Source organism: Gasterosteus aculeatus, chromosome 21, assembly GCF_964276395.1.
Source record: "Gasterosteus aculeatus chromosome 21, fGasAcu3.hap1.1, whole genome shotgun sequence".
Lineage (NCBI taxonomy): Eukaryota > Metazoa > Chordata > Actinopteri > Perciformes > Gasterosteidae > Gasterosteus > Gasterosteus aculeatus.
Genome location: NC_135708.1, coordinates 664,987 through 687,981, shown reverse-complemented (window position 1 = coordinate 687,981; position 22,995 = coordinate 664,987). Strand labels below are relative to the sequence as shown.

The following is a 22,995-nucleotide window of genomic DNA, read 5'->3' as shown; positions in this document are numbered from 1 at the left end:
AGCAGATTGACACCAGAGCTAAAGAAGGTCAGATGGACATGAAGAGCAGCCAGAAACTCCTGAACACTCAGATGGACGAAGCAGAAGACCTTGTCCTGGTACAGTCCTCTCTCCTCTCTGAAGATCTGAGTGACCACTCCTGAGTACACTGAGGCTGCTGTGATATCGATGCCACACTCTGTCAGGTCGGATTCATAGAAGATGAGGTTGCCTTTCTGCAGCTGATCAAAGGACAGTTTTCCCAGAGATTTGATCATCTTCCTGCTCTCTGGACTCCAGTGTGGATCCGTCTCAGCTCCTCCATCGTACTTGACCTTCTTTACTTTGGACTGAACCACCAGGAAGTGGATGTACATCTCAGTCAGGGTCTTGGGCAGCTCTCCTCCCTCTCTGGTCTTCAACACCTCCTCCAGAACTGTAGCAGTGATCCAGCAGAAGACTGGGATGTAGCACATGATGTGGAGGCTTCGTGAGGTCTTGGCGTGAGAGATGATCCTTCTGGCCTGCTCCTCATCTTTGAACCTCTTCCTGAAGTACTCCTCCTTCTGGGGGTCGGTGAACCCTCTGACCTCTGTCACCATGCCAACGCACTCAGGGGGGATCTGATTGGCTGCTGCAGGTCGTGTGGTTATCCAGAGGCGAGCAGAGGGAAGCAGCTTCCCCCTGATGAGGTTTGTGAGGAGCACATCCACTGAGGCCGACTCTGTGACATCAGTCAGGATCTCATTGTTATGGAAGTCCAGAGGAAGTCGACACTCATCCAGACCGTCAAAGATGAACACAACCTGGAACTCTTCAAACCTGCAGATTCCTGCTGCTCTGGTTTCACTGAAGAAGTGATGAACAAGTCCCACCAAGCTGAACTTCTTCTCTCTCAGCACATTCAGCTCTCTGAAGGTGAATGGAAATGTGAACTGTATGTCCTGGTGGTCTTTGTCTTCAGCCCAGTCCAGAGTGAACTTCTGTGTTAAGACTGTTTTCCCAATGCCAGCCACTCCCTTAGTCATCACTGTTCTGATTGGTTCCTCTCCTCCAGCTGAGGCTTTGAGGAGGTCTTCTTGTCTGATGGTTGTTTCTGGTCTGGCTGGTCTCCTGGATGCTGTTTCAATCTGTCTGACCTCATGTTCTTCATTGAACTCTGCAGTCCCTCCCTCTGTGATGTAGAGCTCTGTGTAGATCTCATTCAGAAGGGTTGGGTTTCCTGCTTTAGCGATTCCCTCAAACACACGCTGGAACTTCTTCTTCAGGTCGGATTTGAGTTCACGCTGACAAACTGGAGCAAGAAGTCCTGAATGAAGACAACAAAGAAGATCAATGAGTCACAGAATAGATTTCAACATGTCCTTACCTCAGAGAATGACTATGAATATATTCTGTCCATCTCTGGAGACATTAGTGAAGGTCTCATTTATCAGCATGGTAAGTCTGTAGAGAAATCCTCTTACTGCTCTGCAGACGCTCAGCCAGCTCCTCCTGCTTCATTCTCCTCAGGAAGTGCACTGAGATCTTCACAAAGGCCTCTCTGCTCCTCCTCTGCTCTTCATCCAGCACCTCCTCATCCTCTTTCTCTAAGCATTCTGGGTAATCTGAACTCACAACCTTTTGGAGTTTCTTCAGCTCGTTCTTCACAAAAGTGAGAATGTTCTCCTCCAGCAGCTGGAACAGAACATTCTATGAATGACACCAACTAGAACATGGAAGCCACCATCAGGTCCATGTTGGACAGACGGACAATCCACTGGTCTACAAAGTGCAGCATGGAGATGATGGTGAACTGAGAGATGTTAAAGTAGTTGTTCATGTACACACCATGAAGATGGAGTCCAGGTGTGTTTGATGCTGCTGGGTAGACGGACCTGTGGGAACCTCTGAGCTCTCCTGGTCCTCTCTGCGGAGGAACATGAACCATCAGCTCACATGATGTTTGGACCATCAACACCAATACAACATTAGTTAAAGATATTGGCTTCTGTCATGATTGATCATGATGAAAACCAGATGCTGAAGACTGTCGATGATGGACAGTTTATAGTTGAGTGACAGTTAGTCATCAGTTTCATCTGGTTTTAGTTCTTACTGTGGGTCATAAAAACAACGTGTGTAGACCTCTGCATCTGGTACAAAGTCCTATGGAACTACTCCAAACCTCTTTAGTCCGTCCCCTGACCTCTAGAAGTCTCCTTAGATCTTCTGAAACTAGTCTTTGGACCTTTTCACAGAGTCTACTGACGATACTTTGTCCAAACCTCTGCATGGAGTCCAGAGACCACGTCGGCTGGTCCACAGAGCACTGAGCTTATTCTAATCACATGTTCAGTCTCAGTCATCTGTCTCCAGAAACCTGCAGCTGTCTCCAGATTTGACCTCTGCTGATCCTGATGTGGAGGAACTAGCTCACATTGTGTTTACATCTGAGGATGTTTACAGTTAATGATTCACACTTAAACACATACAGACCAGTTAGATGATGGGTGTCTAACTCAAGGCCCAAGGGCCAAATCTGGTCTGCGGGGGGTCCAGTGCAGCCCGCTGGATGACTTTACTATTGTGAGAATTACACAAAGACACAAATAGCTTTTCTATAAAAGTAGCTGCTATTCCTAATCAGTGCACTGGGGGTCGCACTGGTCGCCAGCCAATCGCAGGTCCAACACAGAGACACACAACCATTCACACTCACATCCACGGGAAATTTAGAGTCCCCAATTAATCCCAGAGCATGTCTTTGGATTGTGGGAGGAAGCCGGAGAACCCGGAGAGAACCCACGCTGACATGGGGAGAACATGCAGACTCCACACAGAAAGGCCACTTGGCGGAATCAAACCCAGGACCTTCTTGCTGTGAAGCGACAGTGCTAACCACCACGCCACCGTGCCGCAAAATACTAATCATGGTTATTATTATTTTTTATCTTTCGTCGTAGGCGTTGGACAACATTACTTTCTGATTGATGTTGTCTTCATGGACAGATGCGAATACTTCCAAAGCCATTCTATTCTCTGTCAATCACAACAATGTGAGCGTGATGACGTCTGGGCCGTGGTGACTGATAATGCTGCTCACTGTCTGAAGGAATACAGGAGGCTCTGAGAGGAGTGTTGCCCAACAGCGTACATGTAACCTGCCTCTGCCATGTCATCACGCTGGTGGGTGAGACCTGGCAGCTCTGCAAATCATTCTCCATTGTGACATGGATGAGATCTGCCTGCTAGAAAGAGAAGATGCTGCTTCCTCATCAGCAAGGAGTTTGTGCAAGCTAAGGCTCCGAGTTGCACTTGGAATTGAAGTTTACAATGTTTTTGATATTTCCACCAAAGTTAAGTTGAATTTCCAAAATGTTTTATTGTTTACTGCACGGGCTGTTGCAATTGTTATGCACCTTTGTTAGTAGATATTGACAGGACTATTCTTACTTAGTTTGATCTTACAAAGAACTAATGGCATTTTTTGTTGAGTCATGTATTTTGTTTAATTTAAACCAACAAATCTGAATTTTTTTTGAATGACTGTTCTGTTTGGACACACAAGAAAAGATATTGCCATGTTTTTATCATGCAGCATGTTTTTGCCTGAAATAAGGTTCTATGTATGGAAGTTTTCAGTTTTAACTGAATATATTTTCTACATTTCAGTTCTTAATTCACTGTCTCTGCGTAAAATGTTAAAAACCGAATTCTCAAAAATTAAAAAACAAAGAGAATTTGTGGGAAAAATTAAACTGGAATTTGAGAAAAATTAAACAGATTTTATAGGGCCCTACTTACTCTGGGTCATAAGAACGGCGTCCATCTTTGAAGTCAATCCATCGACCAATAGACTGATCACTCTTCATGGACAAACATCTGGGTTCAGGAGACTTTCCTCTCTGCTGATGTGAACTGAAAGAAACACTGAGATTACATCATGACATCATCATCTAATCATGAAGCATCAGCTCACATGGTGTCCGTCCTCACAGAGACCAAAACAAGGTAAAGGTCCATGACGTGAGGTCTGGATGTGGACCACCTGACTCCCTATAGTGGTTCAGGTCTACTGGTCCTGCTGGTCCCACTGAGAATCAACAGCTCAGTCTTTCAGCTCACTGTTTTCTTCACCAGTCAGTTTGGTTTAGTCCCAACAGGTCTCACCAAGTCCTCCATGGAGCTCTCCCTCCCTCACTGGACACTGCTGAAGGGCCCTGGAGCAAGAAACCCAGAACCTCCACCAGAGAGTCTGGTAGAAACACCTCATCATTAGCCTGAGACCCTCACCTTGCATCAACAGAGGGACCAACGTCTTTGAAGTTTAGAGGAGGCCCCATAGACTGGTTACTCTTCATGGACACACAGCTGGGTCCAGGTCCAGGTCCTGGTCTCTGATGGATCCTGGTCACACACATAGAAGCAGAGTCAGTGAGTCAGAGACGTTGGGACATGGAGACGAGTGGAGGACAGTTGGAGATGGTCCTCTCACCTCTGAGCTTTGGTCTGGCTGTCATGTTCCCCACACAGAGGGGCTTCAGAGGGAGGGACTCCGTCCTCTGGGTCCTCAGCCTGATTCATAGCAGAGTCCACACCTTCACACCTTCACACCAACCTGCTGGGAGAGCTCACACGTTATTATCTTCATCAGGACAAACACACAGAGCTCATTCACCTCAACACTAAAACTCTCATGGGACACTTTGTGTTGTTGTCTTGAGACAACGTGTCAAGAGACGTCATTTTAAATTCTCATCCTATAAATGTCGTGTTTCTTTTAAGCGCTTTCCTTTGGCAGGAGGCAGCGGTCCATCAGGACGTTATTTATGTTAAATCACTATATAGGCCACTAAAACTCAGCATGCAGAATGACAACACGAGATATGTATAGTTTTATAATATCAATATTATAAGTAAGTATAGGTGGAAGGGAACCAAAAGTGTGGTGCAAAGATCAGTCCTGTAAAACCAAACAAAAGGTTGTTTATACTCAAACCATACAACATATTTTATATTAGTAATATTATATATTATAGACCTTATATATACATATATATTGCTAGGTATCCATGCATCCTGAACGCATGAATAATGAAAATAGGATAGTGAAATGATGACTTAAGAAAGTGGAAATTATGCGATAAAAAGTGGTAATAAATGATGACTTGGTTGGTGACTACGGTCACACAGAGTTGAACAACGTCTCACTGAGCAGCTATTAAACCAGGAAGTGTGAATGTGTGAATATATTTCCAACTTTAGCGAAGTGTAAACGTCGTACGTTCGATACCCGCTCACTCCTCTCTCATAACAAACAGGGACGTCCGACTTTTAGCGGAGTCTAAATTATCTTCCGTATTTCCGAGTCCGAAATAAATCGAACTTCTAGGGAGATAAAATACGTCCCGGGTGGTATTTATTACGTAGTTATCGTGATTAGTAACGATTGAAAAGTTCTTCTCTCTTTATTGAACCAGTATTGGCAATTTCTCAACGAGGAGAGACGCTGCAGAATCGGCGGCGGCTTTGCGCATGCGCGCGTTGATTTCAGCCTGCACGTGACGTGTGTCTCCTCTGACTGCAGCTGGACTGCTGCGAGCCGCCAGCTTCCTGCTTCAGTGACGTCACGCCACGTCAGACACCACAGAAGTCTCCAATAAAACCAGATAAGGTCGCTGGTCGCTTTTGACCAGAAGTCGCCAAGAGGGTTTATAAAGTCAATGTACCAAACAACGAAGGAGCCTGCGCATGCGCACATCTTTTTTGTGGCGGAAATGGACTTCCATAAAAATCACCGTAACTAGCAGAAAGAAACCTGTCAGCGGACCTGACAAGCGCCGCTTCAAGCCTTTGCGCATTAACTCTGCGCAGACATGATCCCCTTGAGTATCGCGACGTGCTAGTTTAGCCGCTACAACAACAACTAGCCAGTAACCGCAGATTCCAGTTCTGCTTAGTATTAAAATATAAACACGCACACTTAAGCCTAGTTTATGCTTCTGCGTTTCAGTTTGTTGTCTGTTCAAGTTTAGACTTCTGGAGAAAGACAAACTTCCTTTTACCTTTTTAAACTCTGTTAAAATGCTCATCCTATAAATGTAGTGTTTTACAAGATGAATGTTATCACTCTTCTTCCAGCAGATGAAGCTGTGCTGTTTCTCCTCTTCAGAGTCCAGAAGTCAGTAAAACACAGACCAGTAAGGTGACCTGTAGCTGTCCTGATGGAAGCACTGTGGTTACCATGGTAACATGGGGAAGCTTTCTCCTGATGGGATGCTTCACTTCACCATGTGATCAGTTAGTAAAAGGTCGCCTACAACCTGCTGATCAATGAGAGAAAAACTGAAGACTAAAGAAAACAAATACAGTCAAACACTAAAAAGTGACTAAATGTGTTTAAAGCAGATGAAGAAGTGAACATGAAGCTTTGTGGACTTAAAGGACTGAAGCAGCAGGTGAGACAAACAGAGCGTCTCTCAGGTGTGTTTCAGGAACAAAGGCCCAGGTGAGCTCTGTGGTCCCTGCTGGGTCCTAGTGCCCCTCCGTCTGCTACCTTCCCCTCCTCATCAGTAACAGTCCTCACAGACCCCAGATCAGACTGAGCTCCTCTTCTTCATCACAGCGTCATCATTCAGACTAACAGCAGCTTCTCTCTGCCTGCTCACACAGGCGCCATCTTGTTTCCCAGCTTTAAACAATCACACCTTCACGACCATCAATGATGTCATTCAACCAATCACAGCTGCACTTACTGAGCTCGTAGACATGAACTTCCCCAGTGAGCAGCTCTCTTCTGTCCTCAGCAGGTCCGTGTAGAAAAGGAGCTCCGTGCTTCACTTCAGCTTCCATCAGACGGAGTGAAGTGACGCAGCTTGTTGTCCTTCATCAGAGAGGGTGTGTCCTCACGTCACCATCAAAGTATGCGGTCTGACTGGTTGACTGAGTCTCAGTCTGAGCTGTTCACAGGGTCAAAGGTCCTCGTGAACAGAATCCTCCTCACGGCTCAACAAGAGTCTTTCAGGATCAAAACCAGCATCTGTGGAACGATCCTTCCACCTTGTAAAGAGTTGCTATGACAACAGACTAGATGCTGTTGTTGGACCAGATGGTTCAGAGGACCCGTGCACGCCCCTCTTTGTCACCTGGTCTTCTTCTACATGTAGACTAGTAGGGAACACGTGATGAAGCAGAAACCTTTGTAACAAATGTAGTGAAGAGTTTATATAGAATAAAAACATCCACTAAGACAACAGAGTCTGAGCTGAGAGTGTTTTTATTCTTCACTCCACTTTGATGATCAGGTTGAACCTGTTGGGGCGGAACAACTTCCCCACGTATCAGTCTGAAGCCGCCTGCCAAATCACAAAGGACATGTTGTTACGTGCTGTGTTCTACTTCCTCATCACATGGCACCTTGAACCCTCTGGCTCATATACCTGCTGTGCAAAGGATTGTGGGTAAGAACAGCCAGTAAAGCAGCCTGCTTGCACACAGTAAGATGTGACTGAATGTAGAACACAAACTGTAATTCCTCCAGCTTCTGTCATTGATCATCATGAAAACCAGATGCTGAAGACTGTCGATGGACAGTTTATTAGTTGAGTGACAGTTAGTCATCAGTTTCATCTGTTTTTACTTCTTACTGTGGGTCAAAAAAACAACGTCTGCAGACCTCTGCATCGAAAATACAAGTTCTAATGAAAGTACTGCAAAGCTCTTCAGACGGTCCTCTGACCTGTAGAAGTCTCCTTAGATCTTCTGAAACTAGACGTTGGACCTTTCACAGAGCTGCTGGCAGTGACGTGCGGTGAGGTTGGTGGCTGGAGGCTCTGACTCTTTCAAAGTCACATTCACAAACATATGAATTCAACAAAGTAGCATAAATTCACCATCAACTGGCTGCTTGCACTTGGACTACTGGTTATGTTTCATGTCCCGTATCGTATATTCTTTTATAATACGGGTGAAATCAAGCGCTCTGATTGGTGGAGAGTGAGTCACGAGGTGCACTGAATTGAGCCATAATGTGATGTTACATCGACCTGAGCGTTCATATCAGTGCGGTGATCTAAATAACAGCTGGACTTTGTGCGACCGTTGGTTGTCATTTCAGTCTTTAGGTCGGTGGCCATCGACTAAAAACAGCGCGGAAACGCCGCTAATGAGCAGTTTCAGGCAATGCGAGCTTTCCCAACCGATTTAGGGCACTTTTTAGCCAAAGAGGAACATTCATGTGGACGTCATGAGCCAAGTGAATGAATGAGACGGTGCGACATCGAGCAGGGAGACCTGTTATGTTTTCACACCACAAATGAATGTGAAATCCCTCACTGACATCACCAATCCATATTCACTTAATGTTACAATACAACCAATCATCATGTTCTTCATCTGGTTCTTCTGTTCAAGAGCTTAGTGAGGCTCATAAGAAACAGGAAAGATTTATTGCCATAATATGTCAGACATACAAGGAATTTGACTTGGCGGTTGGTGCGTGACAGTGGACAGTGTAACAATGGACAACAAGACAAGAGTGCACGAGGAATGAAATAAAAAATAATGCTATGGGTTAGTGAGAGGGGTCGGCTTCGATCTTTTTAGCTCGCTTCAGAGACCTGGAAGCGAACAAGTCCTGCAGGGACGGCAGATTGCAGCCGATCACCCTCTCTGCAGAGCGGAGGACACGCTGCAGCCTGCCCTTGTCCTTGATGTTCAGCTCCCACTTGAGGTCCTGGGTGATGATGGAGCCCAGGAAACGGAAGGAATCCACAATAGTGACGGGGGAGTCACACAGGGTGATGGGGGAGGGTGGGGCTCTGTTCCGCCAGAAATCCACAACCATCTCCACTGTCTTTAGAGCGTTGAGCTCCAGGTTGTTGTGGCTGCACCACGACACCAGATGGTCAGACTCCCACCTGTAGGCGGACTCGTCCCCACCAGAGATCAGTCCAATGAGGGTGGTGTCATCCGCAAACTTCAGGAGCTTGACGGACTGGTGGCTGGAGGTGCAGCTGTTGGTGTACAGGGAGAAGAGCAGAGGGGAAAGAACGCAGCCTTGGGGGGAACCGGTGCTGATGGTCCGAGAGGCTGAGGGAAGGGGAAGGTGATATAGATGAAGAGGCGTGAGCCCCTGATGGGCTGGGGGAGGGAGGGGTGGGGGACTGCAGCAGGTTGGTGGAGCTGTGGGGGATGGGATCAGGACATTCAGCCACATCGTTGGTTCTGTAACTGCACAACTGTTGTTGCGCCCAACCCCACCGCCGTTCCTTCCCTTACACACCCCTCTGTGCTCGCACACACACACACACACACACACACACACACACACACTGATTGCTTGTTTAGTGAGTAGGTTTAAAATAAGTGTTATGGGGATTGTTGGTTGCAGTTATAGGTGATCTTGATCGGTGTTCCTGTGAGTTAATAAACCCTGTTATACTTTAAAGAACCGTTTTCCTGTGTTTACTTGTGCATTTATATGGTGGTGACCGTTGACATACATCGCCAGTGCTCGAACTTAACTCCTTCCAACATCTTCACCCTCAAGGAGTGAATATCAATTATGAGACTTGATTTATAGTATTGGTTATTGGTCCCTGTTAGCTCAGGGTGGTGCCCCGTTATTTATTCATTCTGGAAGGATGCCCAGACATATAACTGTTATCACAAAGTAGTTTACAATGGGGGGGTGAGAGTGTGGCAGAGCACCCCCCTACAGAAAATACACCACAACAGACGACAGGATGATTTCTATGACTGCCTGCGAAGACCGCGAGCAAATGGTGGCTAATAGAGGCCGTAAGAGCAGGAGAGAACAGCCGTACCCTCTTACAGACTGTGATGTCACGAGAGGCTCGGTCTTGGAAGGGAGCTACGTTCACCGGAGACGGCTGTAACTACTATGGCTCCATCTGCTGGTGGAGGTAGGAACTCCACCCCGAAACTCAGAGCATTCCCCTCACACCTGAAACCCATCAGGGTGTGACGACCTGGAGGCCTCCATGAGGGCGGAAGACACACCGCTGAGGGAGGAGAGACGAGCTGCAGATTGGGCCCGCGGCAGAAGAGCAGACCAAGACAGAAGGATTCCCGAATGCAGGAGAGACCGAGAGGACGGTGTTCTCTCTTTAAAGAAGTGGATTTCCGTTTCCCCTCCAAAGACAAGACATTAGTTAAGTTTTACCGGCGAAGATCGACCGAAGCCTGAGTTACTCCCTGTTTTGACTGTTTTCTGTTTAATTTGAAGGACGTAAATTAAAACCTTTGTTTGCATTTTTGAACTCTGTGACCTCGCGCTATTTGAACTACCCCGGAGAGAGCGGCGGCGCCTCTCGTGACGTCACAAGACAAAGCGTAGAACACGTGGTTCCCGCTCATTTCCTTTGTTCAGTGGTGTGACTGGCCCGCTTTGCTAAAAGGGTTTAGTCAAATTGACGAAGCGATCAAGAGAGACAGAGTCAGGCTTACGGGGTTGTTAGAAAACCTCTTGTTTACGACAATACACCGGTTGCTATGCAACTTGGTATGCCTGCTACCTTGTGTAGACCGACAATCATCCAACCCTTGATCATCTAAAAGAACGACAGGTGGGTTGTTCAATTGTTCTGTGTAGATCTGTAACCGGGGTTCAATCATGCAGAATCCTAAAAATGTTTTTACTGTCAGACGCTTAAAACGTCAGCGTCCCTCCAATGAACTCCCCCCTCTTCTCCACCACCTCCATCTCTGATTCACACACTCCCACAGCCAGGGCCTATGAACACACAGGAAGAGAAGGCCTGTGAACCTCACCAGGCGTTTAAGGATTCTGGAATATGTTAGAATCTGGGCGCTACATCTGCTGAACAAGGTCTGGCTTAAATACAATGTAGAGATTGGTTATGGCTGTCAGACAAATGATCCCAGTCAGAAAAAACATCCTTGTTTGGAGCAATGCGACTGCTTCTACCAACTACACTTTGAACCGATAATGAAAAGTTTGTGGAATGAGAACTTCATATCCGCCGTCTCCCTGTTTATGGCTGTGGATCATCTTCATGTCGACTGGTACCACATCCAGGAGGCTGTGGAAGTTCTTTTAAACCATCTGAATTATGTGGACAATGCGTATGATACCATCCAAAAAATGTATGAGACAATGGACGGGGAAGACAGACAAAATGAATCAACTAACAAAGCTTGACAAGTGGTGGGAAGAAGTACGAGAGCAGAATGAGGAGTGGGAGGTACCCGATGATGATGAGACTGACAAACAAAACATGCTGAGAGAAAAAATGAAGTGAACATCTTGAGTGTCCTGTAACGTGATTTTAAAAACGAATGTTATTCTTCAGACTACCGCTGATATGTTTTGTATAACAGAAATAAAACACATTTGTGCTCATTGGTACTTTGACACTATCATGGAAGGGACGCTGCAGATGTATTATGATCCAGCACATCCCGAAGGATTGGGCAGTGTGGCCGAACTGCCGTTAGAGAAGGAACCGGGGCGACGCCGTCAATGTCCGCGGTGAATTCATTTTTATTGGAGCAGGACGCGTATCCGCTGCACGCTGAGGCAGCCGTACATTGTCCGAGGAACAGGGTGTTGGTCAGCGGTATCGACAGACAGTTTCAGATGGATCCTGTTGATATGGGAGAATATGCAGAGTATCGATGTATTTTCCAAATACGTGTGAGTTAGATGTCTTTCTAACAAATCAGGCTCCACTGTCGCCAGAGCCTCTAAAGACATTCTGAGTGAGGGCCGTATACCAGTGAGACTGCAAACTGACCAAGGGACAGAGTCTTATAATAAGCCGTTTAGGAGACTGTTGGATCCACATAAAATGACACATTTTTCAACCTCAAACGAGACCAAAGCAAGTGTGGTGGACATACAAGACACGAATGTGGAGATATTTAACATCTGTTCACTCAGATATGTGGACGTGGTTCAAGATCTTGTAGACGTGTAGAACAACTCTCATCACAGATCTATAGAAATGGCTCCATCGGCTGTAAACAAAGACAATGAAAAGGTTGTTAGCTTCAAATTAAAGGGGGACACCGTGAGAATATCAAAACTCTGAGGTGTTTAGGAAGGGTTATAAACTAACATTCCCCGATGAGCATTTTATAATACCAGTGTATGGCCAGAGATGCACCAGTTTATAAGCTCACACACTGTGCGGGTGAGTCTGTGAAAGGGGCGTTTTACGAGAGGGAGCTGCAAAAGGTAATTATAGGTAAAAACAAAGTCTTTAAAATAGAAAAAATCCTGGACAGAAGTTAAGAAGCAGGTGATGGTAAAATGGAGAGGCTGGCCGGATAAGTTTAATACGTGTGTCTTAGAAAAAGACATTGTGGACGTGTGATTAAAAAGACAAACGCACACACCGTAAGAGGTCACTCTTTATGTCACGCTACCAAGTAGCGCCTCATTCCAGGTATATCCTAAGAATGAGATATGGAATTATAGGTGGGGTGGGGGTTTGTGACTCTATACAGGCAATAACTAAAGCGATTCATTTACCACTTAGTAGTTACCCTCCTCTGGCGGGTGTATCGATGCATTATAGCCGTGTTATAAATCCCATCTACTTCCTGCGAGTGGCGTCGGAGTCAACTATGACCTTTGAAGGACATCTGGCGGCAACACTGGGCTTTAAACACAGGGAACCTTTTCCATTACCCTCAAATAGCAAATCCCTTTTTGCCCCATAGCAGACATTCATGCAGCTTGTTACACTTTATACGTATTCTCTCTGATGACTGCGGCAGCTGCACACTAGAAAGACAGACGGCTGGCAGTAACACGGAATGACTTTGGCCACCGATACTCCCTGTTCTGTTTTAATCTGGAGCCTGGCGACGGCCACTCGGGGAACGGGTCACTAATTAAGACAGGAAATGTTCGATTGGAGGTCCGTTTGAGAACAGCTCTGCCCCGGACTATTAATCTCATTTGTTATTCTGTTTTTGACTCATGGAGATATTAAACCAGCGACCAGTGTTGATAGATAACTTCTAAAAAACCCAACGAACACCGTAGAGTTGACAAGCGTTGTTAATGGCACAGATTTTATGGGAGTTCTAGCTTGTGATCCACTTCCTAAATGTGCATTGCACAAGTATCCGGCTATGATGATTGTAAACACGCACCAGGTTGGCTCTTTATATCACAAAGCACAAGCGCGGTTTTTCTTTGATAGTTTTGGACACCCTCCAAACTATGAAGCATTCCCGCATGAAATAGTTAATTTTCTCAATTATAACTGCACAGACGTGTCTTATTCTAGAATAATCTTGCTACGGAATCTTGTACGGACATAATTTAGTTAATAACGATGCAATGGTCTGTCATTTTGTTCACAAAATACACCCCTCTGTGTGCTGTGGGGATACTTTTTCATGTGTACAATGTGCGATCTAATGTCGAAATATATTTTTATTCATTTTATCAGTCTTGTTGCCGATATAATACAATACATAAAACAAAAAAATGTGGATTAAGTATATTGAAAAGTGACATAAAACAAAATAATAGGCATTCAGACATTTGTTATTAAAAAAACAACACAATTACATGTCAAAGAATAATGAAATCTTAAAGGTTTAACCATGAATCACCCATCAGCCAATGAGATTTAGCCTTTTTGGCCTTTGGGGTCTTAAAGGTTCTGCTACCTAGAGACCGACTAGTCTAAGACCTCGGACTGAATGAGGCCTGAAGGGGTGTTTTTATACAAAACCTCCACCCGATGGGTGTAGAAGGGTCTAAAACATTATACGGTGACACTTTTCACCAGGTCATACAAACGTGTGCCTTTGATCATTTGATCACTGATGATAATCTCGCCCTCGTCTGTCCATTATGTGCATTCAGCATGTTTCCTACTTTTTTTAGGCATGTGTCGGATGACATTACTCCAAATCACATCTCTTCTGAGCCCTTCATCAACATCTGTTGAGGCACAGCTGCTTTCATGGGGTGGTAGTGATGGAGACAATACGCCCGTCTCCCGCTCGCCCTGTCGCACCACAGACAAGTGTCTCTGTAAAATACCACCATGTGTTTGGGCCTTTTCATACATGTCGGCGTCAGGTTGCTTCAATACATCGGTTCATTTTGCACGGCCGGTCTTATAGAGCTGCGCTGCTCATGTTGCTGCTGCTTCATCCATTCAATCTGCTGCAGGGGACCAGAGACATTATCTGAGCGTGCTCCATTTGACTTCCCCCGGTTGACGAGGTTAATTATAAAAGTAACGGTAATAAAAATCCCCCCGTCTGATTGAGCCTCTTTTCCTTCTTGTTGAGTCTGATCTTTTTATCGGCTACCAGTCTGATGAGATTCTTCTTCTTCTTTAAAAGTACAAACTGTTTGTCGGTCAACGGGATCTGACCTCTTAACACGTTGATCTCACACAGTGCATTAATCCAATGTCTGTTTGCATCAGCCACAATGACTCTCCTCACACGGGGAGAGGATTCATACATGGATTCTAACAGAGTCACATTCCTCCACATGCGTGACCACATTCTGTGTCTGAGCGACACAATGAGATAGTTAGTGTTTAAACTAATAGTGCGGCTAACTTTACCCTGAATAAATACATTCTGCACTAAATACATACAGCTGAGATTTCTATGATGTACGTATTTGGTAAAAACATTGATAACTTCTATATCATTACTGCTGGCATTCATTAAATGGTCTCTGATGAGTAGGTTGTCTTTGTCCTGTGGTAGTAAAACATCATCACAGAGACTCTGGTAAGCCCTCTACAACGTATATAAAGGCTGCCAACATGAATAAATGTGCACCATGTTATCAAAACGCTGTGAAATATTCTTGATAAAGAGTCTTTGCTGGATTCGATGGTCCTCACTACCAAACTAAAGGGATGTTGTAGCCGCGCATCAAACCCTTGATCCCCATTAGTAGCCAGAGGGCAGCGTGGTGTAATCGGGCAACACCCGCCGCTTATTGTTCACCACTTGGACTTTCCTTTTTAAGACGGAACCTCTTCTTGTCCCGTTTGATGGTTTCAGACAGTCAACGTATGTGTGCTGCAATTGGCTACAGCAGATGGAACGAGACCAATCAGCGCGTGGGGCGGGACAACAGCCGCGTCACGGCCATTTAACGCGACGCCTTTGCATGTGACGCTGGTTTGACCTTGTAGCGTGTCGTGTGCGTAACATACAAACTGTGTGACGTCGTCTTCTTCGGCCCGGACACACACATCACATGTTTAGTTGGTCAGTCACCAAGATGTGGCCCGATAGCCTGATGCCTCCTGCTTGCATTTCATGAACGTCTTCACATGTCCACTAAACAATGTGCTTGTTTTGTTGGGAGAATGCCAGACTTCATGGGTGGACACAATCCGCTGACCCTTTTCCACAGACGTCTGTAGCTCCAGGGACCCGAACCCCAGACAGCTGCCTCTCTCTCTCACTGTGAACACACTCACAAGGTTGGTTCAAAGTGTCAGCACACAACCCGCACAGCGGGAACATGAGCTTTCCATGACATCTGTACGGCAAGACGGGGAGAAACAGCCCTCGGGGGGCACTGTGCACTTTATGAAGCCGTAGTAATTATCCATGGACTCAGAATCCCTGACGATAATCTGGAGGTGGCCGACGGGATGCTGTTTGTTTCTCTGTACAGTTGGATACAGACTTGTAAAGTCCTAGTATCTGATTTTTTCATCATCGCAGACCTTGTGGTACAACTTCATAGCATCTGTACGCCGGCCAAAGAGCCTTTGTAGGATCCAGACGTTTGTGCTGTTTGTACGTGGCCATAAAGGCCTGTACAGAAGCGCTGGATGGTTCTGATGAGGCCCACTCACACTCCCACATCAGCACAACGTTCAAACCCTGTTGTTTCTGCAGGGCATCTGTTCTCTCCATAAGCGCCTTGTGTTGTTACCATACGGGACTTTGGTGACGGGGTTCATGTCGCTCTGTACGCGACATTTGACACATCCGGGAAAAAAACAACCGGCCGATTCATAACAAGCGAATTCTAACCGCCCACATAGAACGGAGCAGACTGGTGCTCCCCGTGGTTGAGTGCATGTCTGATGTCAATATTCTCCGTGTGGGACACGTATTCAGGCCACTGCATGGAAACATCAGAATACGTCTTCTTGTGTCTTGTGGAGCCCCTCGTGTGTCAGAGCCACCGTGTCCCGCGGGAGGAACAAGGTTCTGAACACACCCAAACAGCTGGATGGCAAAGTGGTGAGAGGAACAGGGTGGAGCTGCGTGCGTTCTAGGAATGTTCCACCATGAATGGAGCACGCGCTCCACAACGCCTCTACATCATTGACACAGCAGGCTGAGCTCTGCCTGGAAATCACATTTCTCTCCACAAACTGTGCTGCACCACCTCATGGATGAAGTTTGTTCAGTGTCACACGTCTCGTACCCGTAGTAAGACGGGTCGGGGTCTCTGCCAACGTAGTATTCATTCGCCCTCGTGTTGAACTTGTGTGGAAAATAACCTTTTTCCACATCCTCAAACCCCAACGCCGCGGGTGTTTGTGCCAAACGCATGCGTAGAAAACTAAGTGAGTCTTCTGATGTCTGCTGGTCTGCGTTGTCATACATCAGCGTGACTCCCACTCATGACCACCGTGGGCCGGATCTTCTGTTTTACAAGATACTTCAGGATGATAGAGTTGTCAAACCAGATGCATTGTGGGCTATGGATGTATAAGCTGTGTGTTCTGCTCTTGTGTCGTTCCTCACAAGGTGCTTACCGTTATGTCTTATTTCCAATCCTGTGCTGGTGCTCATTGTATAGATGGAGCCACACTGTCTGCAGGTGGGGTGTGTCGTGTGTTCTGAAGCCCTGCAGGCGTTTACGACCTGTCACATGGTGGAAGATGATGACCTTCAGCCCCAGATACCTTTCAAAAGCCGCTACATCGGCATATGTTCATTTAGAAGGAGCGTCCTTGTCTGGGCGGATGAAACGTGCTAAACACAGATTGTTATCCCTGTTGTTTGCTGCGTACAGAAGACAATATCTGATCATAGGGGATGTTTCCTAGTTTTAAACCCACCGCCTCCGCTTCCATTTCCTGCCACGGAGACCACGATGTCCAGTTCATGGTCCGTTACAGAGTCATCGTCACTTTGCAGCACATGAACAGATCTACATGGTACGAGTCGTCTGCGTGGAGAACGGTTTGCACGTCGCTGGCCAACGACGCTCCATGTGACACAACATGGAGAACGCCGCCTTCATCAACACGGACTGACTCTGACGTTCCACCGCTCACTTTATTTCTCACCTCGCTCGTCACTTTCTGTTGGCTGGTGTACTTTATCTTAAAGTTGAAATGTAACTTTTATTCCTTTATGTTTAAACAAACCCATCGCCTTATAGGCTGTACTTTATCCTCCAATGATGGAGCAGTTCTCCGCTGCGCGTCGGGCCTAACAACGCCCCCCGACTCTTACATTATTAGAGATAAAGTGCTGCTTTTATAATACGGTTACCAGCCACATTATGAATAGTAAGTAAATAGCTGCTTTCAGCACTAAACAGTTGTAGCCCACAAACGTTGTGTGTCTCATTTCAGGAGTCTAGAGACAAAATAGTCCCCGTACGTGCAGGTAAACAGCATCGGGTGCTGCAGCGTCTCCTTCATTCACATCGCTCATGACGTCCACCTTCATTGTCCGGTTGTGGAAGCTCGCGTTGACCCAAACTGATCATTTGTGGGATTTCTGGTCTCTTCTCGGCGATCGCCACTGAGCTGAACACTGAAATGTCAACGAACGGCACAAAATCTGACCTGTTACTTTGTGTGCAGTGATACGGAACGCTCGGGTCAATGTGACCAGCAACTGTACATTATGGCTCAATAATGCACCGCGACTCACTCTCAACCAATCAGAGCGCTGCATTTCATCTACCCGTATTATAATATGCTACAAGCTGCTAGAGGTTTAGAGCTTAACAACAGGAATCCAAAGGGATGCATTTTACTTCAGGAGAACCTGAACGTGTTTCTATTTCGTCTCTAAAAAATGTCTTGTCTTCTATGAGGTCAAACACTACGTTGTGTTACCAGAACCTGCTGCAAACCCACAACTGGTTAATTACTATTTGTTCTGTCTGAGTCAATTGAAGGTATAAGGGCCCATTATAAATGCCTCTCATCCTCTCATCAGCAGATCTCATGTCATGGGAGGAATAGGTGCATGGGAGTCCTTACTGAATGATGTATGATCAGTGTGTACAAATACATGAAATGAGCATCCGCTGCCTTTTAGGCATTAGGCTTTTATTTTGTACAAGCTTTTATTTTGAAATGGTTTCATGCCGTAGGAGTTCCGGGGGTTAGTTTCCTGTTAGTGGTTAGAGAAAGATGGTAGAATTAGCCAACATGCTTTGGTCATCCATGGCAATCCACATCGTAAATGCTGCAGAAGCAACGTCGTAAGTTGATCATTTCATTGTTTTAATTGTAATGTAAAAGTTAAGATGCATATTTACAGTAAAAGGGGATTTGATGACTGTAATTAAAAACGTTTTATTCACATATGTTTACGTAGGACTAAACTATTGTGTACCTGGTGTTTGTTACAGTTTTCACTCTTCTGTCTGTGACATGATATAAAGAGCCACAGTAAACAGCTTGAGAAGCTACTACGACTCAACGCGTCATTTGGAGGAAGAGTTTAGCTAGTTGAATAGCCGCGGTTGCTACACCGTAGCAAAGACAACATAGAGCATATTGGGTACAGTTATACAGTATATTCATTAGGTATTTATAGACCCCTTCACGGATGACGTCACAGGAAAATTTGAAGTGCGTAGTGCGAATGTCGGGGTCAGAAAGTTCCGTGAACTTCCAGCGATCGTGTGTAAACGAAACATTTTCTCTTCAAAATGCCGACTTGCTGCGTCGTGGACGGCAAATCGCACCAGTTGTGGACTCAAGTTTTTTAGGATTCCTGCAGGATCTCATCCTTTTCAAAAAAATAGACGACGTCTGTGGCTTTAAACGGGCAGACTGGGACAATGCTACGATCAAAGAAGCTCGTGTTTGCAGTGTTCACTTCATATCAGGTAAAGTCATCCTTTATCACCCCTTTCTGTTAGATTAAACTCCAAAGCCAGGATTGTGTGAACAATTTTCTGTACACTAGAATAAATTCAAATGAGTGTCTGAGAATAGTGTGCCGTACTCGGACATCTGCCGGGATCTTCCGCTCTATGGAACTGTGTATTTCCTTCATCCACGGCACCCACTGTTCTGCCATCAGTGTCCGAGAACATTAAAATACGTTGAGAAAGTGTCAGTTGATCCATATTTTTATGGTTTGAATTTGATGTTACCGCTTCTGTCCCCGTTCATTCCTCAATTCCTGTGGTCGCAAACCCTGGTCTATTAACGTTAAGCACGCAATGTGTTCTGACCCCAGGCTGCGCGCCCACCTACCCGTTCTACCGGATGATTACAAACATTGAAGGGGTCTATTCCTCAATGGAAACAGAACAAACTCCCAAATACAACAGTAACAAGCAGCATGTTGATGTATAAGCTGAATATCAGTTAGCAGAGGAGCGTTGGGGACACAGGAAGTCACTGGTGACCTCTCTGTGACCTCTGGCTTGGGTTAGACCACTTCCTGTTCAACAAAGGAGACGGCGGTATGAGGATCATCAGACTGTGTGGTTAATGCTGCTAATCACCACTCTCATTCATTCACATTGATTTATTATTAACATTATTGTTTAGTGTTGCTTTTGTAAAATGGGACATGAGGTGTTTCTCCTAAACAACCTCCATCAGTCCATGTATGAATGTGATGTGATTTCCTCTGAGCATAATACTAATAACTCTGTAGTACCTTGGATGAGCTCGTAGATGTTGCAGTAGTTGGTGCCGTGGTCTTTAACGGCATACCAGGTCTCAGAGATGGACATGGCCTGCAGACAGTTACAGCTCTGTGTTAAATGAAAGAGAAAGAGACACTGTGCTTCTCCTGCAGCCACTCGGCTGGCTGCAGGAGAAGATCCTCTTCCTTACTCCCTTTCACAAAGACATTGCAGGTCTTTGGTCTCTTTGGCTGATGTTCCCGTTTATTACTCTTCACAAATGACAAAACAACTCGATGTGACTTGGCTTCCTGGTCTGGCTCGGTGTGTCTGCTTTGCAGTAAAAACGCTGTGATCTCCCCGTCAGCCATGCATCATTACCTGAGTCAGCACTTTAGTTGGGAGTGAAAAGCTACGGAAAGGTGACAGCAGGAGAAGAAGTGACAGGAGGCCAGCCGGTAGTTGATGTGCTCCACGTAGCGTGTGAAGGCAGTGGTGTGTTTGGCTGCTATGAAGTGGACACAAGCAGACTTCAGCTGCACAGAGAACACGTACTAGTTAACTAAAAGTCATTTCACTCACTTACACTTTCATATAAAAGACTGAAAAGACATGAACTAAATACACTTTCAGCTGAAATACGTGTGTGTGTCACAGACAGACAGCAACGGTCTCACATGTTTTCACAAGGTCGCTGACGGTCAACCACCTTAATCACATTATTTAAACAAAGTGACCTGTTCAAACTATTTAAGAGAAGCGCTTCAATTTCTACCTTCTACACGTTATTTATTGTAATCAAATCCTCTGCAGTTCATCGGTTGGTGTTTGTCAGCCTCTGTGGCTGTAACACACTCGTCTTACCAACTTAATAACACAAGTTGACCAATGGTTGGGGACCATTTAGTGGCCTTCATTAGTCTCTGGATACTTGGGGCACATTAGTATTTATAAAGCCCGTCCTTGGCCTGCTCTCCTCTTTTCTTACTAGCTACTATATGTTCTCCCCTAGAAATGCATCAAAGTAGCATGAAAGCCTTGGGAGTTCAGTCTGTAGTGACCCTGAATATATGAACCATGAATGTAGACCTTGTGACGGCAACACAAGAAGAGTTTGTGGACATTCAGTCATTAGCGTTGCCAGGCAACAGCCTTGTTTGCGCAGATGGTTTGTGTCATGTGACAGTGTTTGGTTGTTTTGGTGGGGACCAATAAATAACATTATTCTGATGTTACCAACGATGGCTTGACAGAGAAGCACCATCTTCTCCAGTATGGTCTGGTATGTTTGCTCCAGAGTCCAATCTCACATGTTGTACCAATGGACACTAGAAGACCACATGTTCATTACATAGCTCTTAATCCATGGACAGGATGAGACGTTTCACCATTTCCATCTTCATCAACATCATCGTCGTCATCTTCTCGATCTTCATCATCTCCAATTCTTGGACGTCTGGTTCCACTTCATCTAAAGAAAAGCATGTTTGATGAGCACACTCACCCCGTCACACTGCTTGGTTGTTGAATTTATCTTCCTGTAATTCTCTTTGTAACCATTTTTAAAATAACCAATAAAGTTCATAAATCTGGTAGATGCCTTCAATCTCAACCTCCTCAAGAGATTTTCCTTCTTCCAAGAGATCCTTTCTCCATTGCCAGGAGAAGCTATGAGATTTTTGACTTTTTCTGAGACACCCTGAAAAGACAGAAGTGTCCTCTGACGGGTAGAAACACGCCATCAGCTTCTGTTTGTCCTCCAGTGTGGAGAAGTATAAAGTGAAAGTGAGACAGTCGTGTACTACTGTATTCTTCCAATGAGCCACATGTAGCGTCTCGCTGTGTGAAAGAAGAATACTTTCTAACTCACATGATTGACACAAAATGCACCCAAAGCATCTTCTGCTGTTGGAGCAGCTAAATACAGAAGGTCAAATGGCTCTGCTTCACTTTTACTGGGACTTTAAGGGCCGGTTAACTTGTAAAAACACACATATGGGGAATAAAAGGGAACATAAAGGCACCATTGAGCGCCACGGCCAACAAGAATCCCCATATTGTACGTTATCTCCTGGCCTGAACATCTCTCCTTCACAGCAAACAGGCTCACGTGTGGCCTTCCTTTCACACTCATGTTTGTAACTCTGCAGCTGCTTCATGTGCTGGAGGAAGGAGGATCATCCAGAAGTTCTACATTCAGGCTGCCTGTAGTATTGTCACTAACTTCTTTGTTCCCCACATGTCACACTTGCTGATTGACTGAGCTTCAGATGCACGGACTCACTGTGGAACTCAGGCCCACATGGGGAATGAGTTCTTTCAGTTTGGATGCTTATTGACAGGAAACAGCAGAGAGCCGGTTAGCTGAGCCGTGATCCACAGGCTGAAGTTCTGTACCACAGCCTCACCAGACACCGACTTTGGTTTACATCCATAGATTGGCCTTTCCCTGCCATTGCACATCTGGATGAGCAGATGTACCAAAGGCATTACATCAAGTTGGATAATCAGTGTAAAAGCATCAGTACAGAATATAGTGCAGTGAAGGAGCAGCAGGATGCACAAACCTACATATCCATGAGAGATGGATCTCACAGGTTAGTCGGCCTTTAAAGGTCAGTTACCTTTAACTCTTCAAGAACGTTGCAAACCAGCATCCGGAAGCTTCCCATCAGGGAGCCAGGAAGTAATCGGTGACGGTCCTCATGCGTTTGTGCGTGAGGAGGTGAAGCCGAGCCATGAAACCTGGAGAAACGTCCACATAGAATCACCTTGGACCTTCATATCAGCCCTGGACATGGCTGGAGATCAAAGTGACCTACGATGAGTTTGACACACCTGCTTTAGAGCAGAATGAGGATGTACTTTATTGTAATCATTTCTTTCAGCTACAATAACCATGTTATTAAGAGATGGAAAGTTAAAGCCGTTCCTCTTTCTGTCCACGCTGCACAACGCGTGTTTTATTGCACTTAGTGGCAATGCTGCTGCTGTTTGTCTTTTATTTTGGCGGGAAATCCCATTTAACACTTTCAATACTCCACTTTGTGAGGAGATAAACTCCACCCTGTTATCCAATGTGTGCTTGTGCTTTGTGTGTTTTTGTTGGTGACTTAAGTGTGATATTTGGTGCAGAATGAAAGCTTCAAGTTGCACCTGAAGTAGCGAGCTCAGTAGTTTGTGTTGTTGTG

At 45.5% G+C, this 22,995-nt stretch overlaps 1 protein-coding gene and 3 long non-coding RNA genes across 9 annotated transcripts in view; 3 read left to right on the top strand and 1 right to left on the bottom strand.

Annotated features, from left to right (window-relative positions):
• LOC144390267 (NLR family CARD domain-containing protein 3-like) overlaps positions 1-4,831 on the bottom strand; it is a 48,977-nt gene extending 44,146 nt beyond the window's left edge. For 2 of the 6 annotated variants that reach the window (XM_078096739.1, XM_078096736.1), the window contains exons 1-5: positions 4,457-4,829; positions 4,255-4,368; positions 3,766-3,879; positions 1,810-1,888; positions 1,446-1,656 (exon numbers count right to left, since the gene is read on the bottom strand). In XM_078096739.1, the coding sequence (XP_077952865.1) occupies positions 1,446-1,656; positions 1,810-1,888; positions 3,766-3,879; positions 4,255-4,368; positions 4,457-4,545 (607 nt within the window). In that variant the 5' untranslated portion in view covers positions 4,546-4,829. Of the gene's footprint in view, positions 1-1,445; positions 1,657-1,809; positions 1,889-3,765; positions 3,880-4,254; positions 4,369-4,456 lie in introns of all 6 variants that reach the window. The other 4 variants (XM_078096740.1, XM_078096735.1, XM_078096742.1 and 1 more) reach the window with 3 other exon arrangements.
• LOC144390396 (uncharacterized) overlaps positions 1-22,995 on the top strand; it is a 265,667-nt gene that overhangs the window by 191,953 nt on the left and 50,719 nt on the right. The gene's annotated exons all lie outside the window — the stretch shown is intronic.
• Positions 1-22,995, top strand: part of LOC144390401 (uncharacterized) — a 54,463-nt gene that overhangs the window by 8,424 nt on the left and 23,044 nt on the right. The gene's annotated exons all lie outside the window — the stretch shown is intronic.
• Positions 9,912-11,967, top strand: LOC144390361 (uncharacterized). Its single transcript, XR_013454394.1, has 2 exons — positions 9,912-10,550; positions 10,630-11,967. It is a non-coding gene; the product is annotated as an uncharacterized LOC144390361 (long non-coding RNA).